The sequence below is a fragment of the Arvicola amphibius genome, chromosome 3 (assembly GCF_903992535.2).
Source record: "Arvicola amphibius chromosome 3, mArvAmp1.2, whole genome shotgun sequence".
NCBI lineage: Eukaryota > Metazoa > Chordata > Mammalia > Rodentia > Cricetidae > Arvicola > Arvicola amphibius.
Window position 1 is genome coordinate 139206598 of NC_052049.1, and position 8605 is coordinate 139215202.

At 43.0% G+C, this 8605-nt stretch overlaps 1 protein-coding gene across 6 annotated transcripts in view; it reads left to right on the forward strand.

Moving 5' to 3' along the window:
• Sltm (SAFB like transcription modulator) overlaps positions 1-1337 on the forward strand; it is a 46479-nt gene extending 45142 nt beyond the window's left edge. For all 6 annotated transcript variants that reach the window (XM_038321250.2, XM_038321252.2, XM_038321253.2 and 3 more), the window contains one exon: positions 679-1337. In XM_038321250.2, coding sequence (XP_038177178.1) covers positions 679-787 — 109 coding nt within the window. In that variant the 3' untranslated portion in view covers positions 788-1337. The remainder of the gene's footprint in view (positions 1-678) is intronic.
• Positions 1338-8605: the final 7268 nt, after the last annotated feature.

Here is an 8605-nt window from a genome sequence, read left to right on the forward strand (position 1 = left end):
TTGTGATAGAGTTTTAGAGTATCTTTTTCCTGACATTTTTTGGCATCTGTAATAGTGCTCTATAGATAAAGAAACTGGAAATAATATTGAGTGACTTCCTGGTAGTCAATTTTTGAAACTCTAGTGTGTTTCATCTCCTTAACTGCTAATTAAAACAGACTGTAGAGCCTGGAGTGATCTGAGTGGGGTTAGAGTGGTATATGTCATAGGACTTAGCAGTGGAGGCTAAAGGAAGGATCTTGAGTTTGAGGTTTTCCTCATCTCCAGAATTACATCCTGTTTAAAAAGTGAGGGAGGAGCAGAAGGAGACCTGAAGAGGCTGTGTGTGCCCTTTGCACAAGCCTCCGCTGCCACTGCCACTGCTGCGGCTGAGGTCCAGCCTCGCTGGAGTCCTGTCATATGCTCTACATCCTGCTTCTGAAGAAGCCGGCATTGAAATAAGAGTGCCAAGGTCACACACTTGCTGCCCGCAACATATTAGCTCTGTGTCTTGGACAAGATATACTTTCTGGTCTTGGTTTCTTCCTTGGTGAAGAGGGGTTAGTAATGGTATCCACCTTACAGGATTAGAGTCTAGATGTAGATCAGGAAAGCAGAGAAGCCTTTGGGAGTGCTAAGTGCTGGGAGGGTATTTCTTGTAATTGTTCTGACCCTTTTCCCTTTTAAACTCCCTTTCAGCACTGCATCCCCAGTTAATAGGATTGTACAGATGAGTGGCAACTCCATGCCAAGAGGAAGCAGCTCCGGGTTTAAGCCGTTTAAGAGTGGACCTCCACGGCGGTTTTGAACACAAACTTCCTGCCGAGGCTTCCAGATAATTTATTGAGATCTCCTGTAAACTTTACTTGACTACTTACGAGGAGGACCTCTGACTGCTTGAAAGCTCTATCTGACTGTTGTTTTTCTTTTTTAAAAAAAAATTAACATGATTGCTTTTCTCAATTTTAGAGAAGATGTTTAAATAGTTCTGTTGAAACTTTTCACAGTTTTGTGTATCATTCAACTTTTTCCTTGCAGCACTGAGACCCATTTTAAAGGATTGGCACCGAGGCTGTTTTGTTTGGCTCTGTGTGAACGGGAGTGGTTTGCAGCTGAGTGGTAGTGGTTTCATTTGCAGCATTAGCTCTGTGGTGTCACCAGTGTTTGCTGCCTCCATTTTGAAGGCTATTTGAGCTTCAGACGCCTGCTGTCTAACTTTTAGAGAATAAGATTGTTCCTTGCATTTCGGAGTATTATGTAACCTATTTTTGCAGAAGGTACTGTTACATTAAGTGCATCTGTGTATCCTGGTTAAAAAAATGTAATCTTTTTTGAAATAAACCTTCATATTCTGTATAGTTGCTAAAGTGTTGAGGACCTTTTTAACTGTAAACTGAAGGTAGATTTTATATAGGGAGCAGTGTACTTGTCCAAGTTTGTGTGGTATAAGGCTCCATAGATGAAGGAAACTTTGTCCATGTGCTTTGTATCACAAGGGTTTCGTACTGAGCTGAGTAGGTAAGCTGCACTTGTTGAGGGTCTTCACGGTTTGATGCATAAATCCCACGTCTCAGAATTGTGTGATAACATTTCTATCTCCCCAAATAATGCTGAGAAGTGGAAGAATCTCAGATCCTAGACAGGGTGACTCAGTCAGGTTTTATAAATGCTAGTGTGCAGCAATGATCTCTCTGTGAGAATAAAAGCCCACACTTAGAACTGTGTCTATCTTGTTCCAGCCTCAAGGTTAGTCCTCCAGCCTTCCTGCTAGTGCGTCCCAAGCAGCAGACTTGGTAAGAACTGAAATGGCAAGCCTTGCTCTGTTCAAGAGTTGATAGCACACTGTGGATGTGTTAGAAATACTCTAATCCAGCCAGGCGGTGGTGGCGCACACCTTTAATCCCAGCACTCGGGAGGCAGAGGCAGGAGGATCTCTGTGAGTGCAAGGCCATCCTGGACTATAAGAGCTAGTTCCAGGACAAGCTCCAAAGCAACAAAGAAACCCTATCTCGAAAAACAAACAAAACAAAATAAAAAAAAAAAAAAAAGAAAGAAAAAGAAAAAAAATTCTCTTCTCCTCTGTTAAGCATCTTTGGTAGGAAAACTCTGGACAGAACATGACTTATTCACAGCAGCTTCCCCTTCATAGAGACTAGCCACCATAACTGAGACCATTTAGGATCTTGGTCACAACAATGATCTCTTCATGCCTAGTGAAGGATGGAACGTTGTACTCTGTTGTGGAGTCTTTGGGAAAGTTCTTGTCAGTGTCTGACCCTAGATGTAGGGACATGAGATGTCTCAGACTCTTGAGTGGCTGCAGGCAGCCAGAGGACTCTAGTCTTGTTCTTTGGGGAACCACCACCCACTTTTGTCTTTTTTTTCTGTTGTTGTTTTTTTTGTTTGTTTGTTTTGTTTTGTTTTTTTGAGACTCAGTTTCTCTGTGTAGACCTGGCTGTCTTGAAACTCACTCTGAGATCTGCCCAACTCTGCCCCCTGAGTGCTAGGATGAAAGGTGTAGGCCATCAAGCCTGGCTCAAGGGGAGCTCACTTTTAAATACACCTGATTCTCATAATCTGTCCCTTCCTGCACTACAACTGTGTGTGTGTGTCCATGCCCAGCCCTACAGCTGTGGGGTGTGGGTGTATGTACATCTGTGTCAAGCCCTACAGATGTGGTGGGGTGTGTGTGTGTCCATCTCCATCTGACTTCCTGCTTCCTGACACTTGAGAGTGGCATAACAGAACCTTCAGTGTTCGCTGACTACTACTGTAGACTGGGCCATGCTCCTGTTGGTAGCTATGATCTGTGACACTGTTAAGCCTCACTGCTAAGCAGGGACCCTTGCACATGCTTAGCTTAACTGCTTTGGTGCTCATAAACAGCCAAGGGCACAGTTGTGTCCTGTACAGTCCTTCCTTGGACATCTTAGAAGCAGTTGACTTGTTAATGTTTCTTTGGTTAGTTTTTCTCTGTTTTTTTACTGGTCTCCACTGTGTTAGTCATGGAGTTACATTCTCAACCTACTGAAGTGCCATTTAAAAATTAGTTTTTGAAGAACTGAGATGATTTAGTGGGTAAGAGTGACTGTTCTACAAGCACAAGGACTTAAGTTCAAATTCCCAGCACCCACATAAAAAAATAGGCCATGATCATGTGTGCCTCTGACCACCCAAGTGTTGGGGGATAAGAGTTTGCTGGTCAGTCAGCCTAAGTGAAACCGTGCTTCAGATTCAGCAAGAGTCCTTGCTTGTCTCAAGGCAATAGGGCAGAGACTGATAGCCTGCAGTCTTCTCTGGCCTCGGCATATGTGCATACCTGCACATATCCACACACCATGTACTGTCCTGTCTACAGTTGCAGGTAAGCTGCTCATGCTTGTAATCCCGGCACTCAGGAAGGCTGATACAGGAAAGCCCCATGACTTCAGAGCCAACCAAGGCTACATGATGAGATCCAGCCTCATAAAGCAAAGGTGGAAAGTGATCTAGGAAGACATTGGATGTCAGCCTTGGGTCTACACACACACACACACACACACACACACACACACACACACACACACACACTGGCCTACACACATGTACACCTACGTGCGTGGTAAACATGCAAATACACACATACATATGTAAAAACAATACATATTTGGAGTGTGTGTATGAGATCCCAGCCTGGGCTACTAGATCATTTCAAAATGGTTACAGGCCTTTGAAGGGCTGGGTATGTTTAGTGGTTCTTAGTAAAAGTCTTGCCTAATGTGGAAAAGTCCCTTTGTTCAATCCACAGTATAAGTAAATTAACTTTGAGTGTTGGTTGCTTACACTGAAGTGACCAACAGTCTTCAGACATTTTTTTCCCTAATGTTGCCATAGTTACAGCTTTTTATAGTTTAGAAAACTTGAGTAACCCACCTGGAATTATTTAGGGGTTGAGAGTAGCTCTGAAGACTTAGGCCATTAATTAGCACAGATGTACCTAAGTCAGTAGTGTAAACTGGGTTTAGGGAGGATTTTCTAAAGGAAGATGGGCTCTTCCTGTTCTGGAGACATGTACTAGGCTAGTTTTTCCTTTTTCTGTTTTCATGTATGTTTGTGTTGTGTGTATTCTCCTGTGTGCGCATGTGGAGAACTGAGGTTGATGTTAGAATCATCCTCGGTTACTCTTCCACCTTATTCACTGTGTCAAGGTGTCTGTCAAACGTAGAGCTCATTGAAATGGCTAGTCTTACTTGATACCATACCTCTGCCGTTCAAGACTGAAATCACAGGTGGGCAGCCATGCCACTTGGCATTTACGTGGGCTCTGGGCATCTGAACTATGGTCCTCGCACTTGTATGGCAAGTGATTTAACCACTGAGCCATCTCCCAGAGCATCTAGGCAGTTGGCGTGCAATAATTTAATGCCGACCAGCCTTCGTGTGGGTATCAGTATGGAAGGAAAACCAGGAATGATCTCAGGATCACAGAGAATGATAGAACTAAGATTCAAACCCAGATATAGTTGTGCTCAGAACTTGAGACCATTTCTCTCCAACCTTTGTTGATTCCATTGGGCAAAATATGAGTAAAATGTAAACACACAAAAAATCCAGTGGTTAAGTAATGGCAGAAAGAAAGTAACTCATGTTCAGGGTTTCAGTGTGTGGGTTTTGTACTAAAATTTCTCAATTTTCTGATGTTATGTCGGATGTGATTCTGTGCAATATGCACATAGAGCCCAGATGTCAGCCTCAGGTGCAACACACCTTGGTCTGGGGATGGGATCTCTTCATTGGCTTGCAGCTCACTAATGAGACTAGGCTGGCTAGTCAGTGATTTGAATGTGTCCTCTTCTCCAGCACTGGTATTATAGGCACAAGTCCATGCCTGTGTTTTAGTTACTTCTCTGTTTCTTGGTATCACACTATGACCAAAGCAAACTATATAAAAAAAAAGTGTTTAACTGGGCTATGGTTTCAGAGGATCAGATTTTATAATGATGGAGTGAAGGTCTGGAGGCAGGGAGCAGAGGACTCGCGTCTTACTCTGCAAGGAGGAGGCACAGACACACACTAGGAATGGTACAAGTTTTCTGAAGCCTGCCCTTGTGACAACTTCTTCAAAAAGAACACCTCCTTATTTTTCCTAGCAGTTCCACCACCTGCGGACCAAGTATTGAGACCTAGGTGCCTTTGGGGGATATACTCATCCAAACAACCACACCCCACCTTTTAAAAACATGAATTCTGGAGACAGAGCTCAGATCCTAATGCTGTCTTCCCAACTCTCAACTAGAATTTTTTTGTTTTGTTTTTGTTTTTCTAGATAGGATTTCACTATAGCTTTGGAGCCTATCCTGGAACCAGCACTTGTAGACCAGGCTGGCCTTGAGCACACAGAGGTCTGCCTGCCTCTGCCTCCTGATTGCTGGGATTAAAGGTGTGCGCCACCACTGCCCAGCCTCAACTAGAATTTTTTAAATCTCAGTTTTTGTTCATTTGTTGCTAATGTATGAAAGCATTTGAAACTTTTAAAGTAGAATATACAAATGACCAGACACACTATCAGCAAATTTAAATGGCAGTTTTATCACTGAAAATCTTCATGTTTTTTCCTTTTTAAAAAAATTTTAATGATGTGTATTCATATGTGTGTGTGATTATGTGTACATGAGTGCAGGTCCCCTTGGAGCTGGAGTTACAGGTGGTTGTGAGCCACTTGGCATGATTGCTGGGAACCAATCTCTGGTCCTCTGCAAGAGTGGTACAAGCTCTGACTGCTAAGTCATTTTTCCAGCCCTCCATGTCCTTTCCTGGTCATCCCAAGCTGCTTCTCCAGCCTAGACAGCTTCTGTTGCCTTTATTTTTCTCTTAAGGAGAAGTTTCATGTGCCTAGAACCATAGAAACATCCTTTAATTCAGTGCAGTTTGCATTTGGGCTGTGTTGCTATGTGTCAGCAATTTTCTGTTGCTGTGTAGGTTTCCATTGTACATATGTACCACAATTTCCTATGCCTTCACTTACTGATGGGAATTTAGCTTGCTTGCAGTTTGATGAGTAAATGTTTTGATTATGTGTGTCTAAGTCTCTGTGGCCTTGTTTTAATTTCTCTTGGATAAGTAGGCTTGGAACTGGCAGGTGTTGCTACCAGAAAACTGTAATTGCAGGAAACTGCTGGAGAGTTCTCAAGTGTGTGCCATCTTTACACTGCCCAGACTCAACTCTGCGTGTTGGCCGTTCCGTGGGTATACAGTGTTATTTAGCTATGGTTTAATTTTTTTGACTCTTAGTAAACTTACAAATTTTTATTATATAAATTTGTGTGTATATATGTGTAGTGGGAGCAGCGGTCTGTGTTCCTGCCGCCCAGCTCTCAGCCACCTGGCTAGTTTATGCCCCGAAATGACAACACACAAACTGTATTCATTTAAACACTGCCTGGCCCATTAGTTTCAGCCTCTTACTCACATCTTGACTAACCCATATCTAATAATCTGTGTAACACCACGAGTGGTGTCTTACCGGGAAAGATTCAGCATGTCTGACCTGGCGGCTGGCTCCATCGCGTCTGACCCAGAGAGGAGAGGCATACTAAGTTCCCTTTTTCCCATCATTCTGTTCTGTCTACTCCACCCACTTAAGGGCTGGCCTATCAAATGGGCCAAAGCAGTTTCTTTATTAACCAATGAGAGTCCTCCATCATATGTGTCATATTGTGCATTTGAAGGTCAGTGGACAACTTGAAAATCGGTTCTACTATAAAAGTTCTGGAGATTGAGTCCAGGTTGTTACACTTGGTAGCAAGCTCTCCTACCCACTGAACTATCTCCTTGGCTCTTGAATTTCTGTTCTAATGATGTTAAGCATATTTCATATGCTTTTTATAATTGGTATAGTGTAACATGAGGGCCTGCTTGTTGGGGTTTCTGTCTCGCCCAGTCCCCCAGCCGTTTAGTCCCAGAAAAAAATCACACAAGAGAGTCTGCATTAATTATAAACTGATTGGCCAATTAGCTCAGTCTTCTATTAGCTCTTGTATCTTATATTAACCCATTATTCTTATCTATTTTAGCCACATGGCTCAGTACCTTTTTCAGCAGGGTAGGTCACATCCTGCTTCTTCGGTGGTCTGGGCAGGACTTGTGGAAGAGCTTTCTTCCCAGAATACTCCTGTTCTCTTTGCCCCGTCTCTACTTCCTCTCTGGTTGACCCGCCTGTACTTCCTACCTAGCCAGTCAGCATTTGTTTAAAACATGATAGACAGAATATAGACAATTCTCCCGCACCAGTATAGCTTTGCATTATTTGTTTACATTTTTTTGTTTGTGTTTCTGTTTTTTTTTCTTTCTAATATTTATTTATTATGGATACAATATTCTGTCTGTGTGTATGCCTGCTGGCCAGAAGAGGGCAGCAGACCTCATTACAGATGGTTGTGAGCCACCATGTGGTTGCTGGGAATTGAACTCAGGACCTTTGGAAGAGCAGGCAATGCTCTTAACCCTCTGAGCCATCTCTCCAGCCCCCTTGTTTGTGTTTCAAGACAGTTTTTCTCTGTGTAGCCCTGGCTGTCCTAGAACTCGCTCTGTAGACTAGGCTGGCCTCAAACTCACAGAGATCTGCCTGCCTGAGTTTTAGACCAATGTGCTGCCACCATCACTGCTTGGCTACATCTTTACTCCATTTTAATTGTGTTTTGTCTTTATTTTTGCATTCTAAAACCTTTTCATGTATTATTTATCAGATATGTCCTGAGGAATATTGTGTCCCTGTTGATGGCCTGCTTTTTTTTACTCCTTCCTTGAGTCTTGCTGTATCTCAAACTGGTCTTTAATTCACCACCTTCCACCTCTAAGTACTGGGATTACTAATATGTACCACCATGCCTGGCTCACTGTCTTCATTTTTGCTTCATTTTGAAGCAAGGTCTTATGTAGCCCAAGCTGGTCTGGAATTCCTGATTTCTCATGTCTCAGTCTCCAGAGTGTTGGAATCCCAGGCTTGCACCTCCAAAGTTAAAGATGGCTGTGATGATGAGATTCAGTATGATGCTTCAGTAATGAAATTGGTCCCTTGTTTACAGTCCTGATATGATGAGGGAGAAAGCCTGTGCTACCACCCACGAGGTTATTGCATCCAGCTACAGTGCTGGGGGACAGTTATTGATGGGAAAGAGTGGTTAGGTTTGCCATCGTTCCGGACTCCCCTCTGGCCTAATCTGAATGATTTCATTGTGGGCGTGGCTGACTCTGGTCATCTCTGTTCTATCTTTGATGTCTTTAAGTATGGAAGCAGTAGCCTAGCATTTGAGACCCTAATGAGGGACATGGTTGAGGTTTGAACTTAGTCAACTCAGTAAGAGAAACTGGCTGTGATTGGAGCATTTTTTTTTTTTTTTTTGAAATTTGAGGCAATGTCTCACTTTGTAGCCTCGGTTGGCCTTTAGCTCACAGTGATCCTCTTGCTTCAGCCACGTAAGTGCTGGGATTACAAGTGTGAACTACCCTGAGTGTCCACAATAGAGTTTTTGACCATTCAAGTTGGATACTAATTTTGAGCTGTAGCATAAATAGCTCTGAAAATCACTTAGAAAACAAAATGATATGGCTCTGTGGGTAGAGGTACATGTAGCAGTAGCCTGGCAGC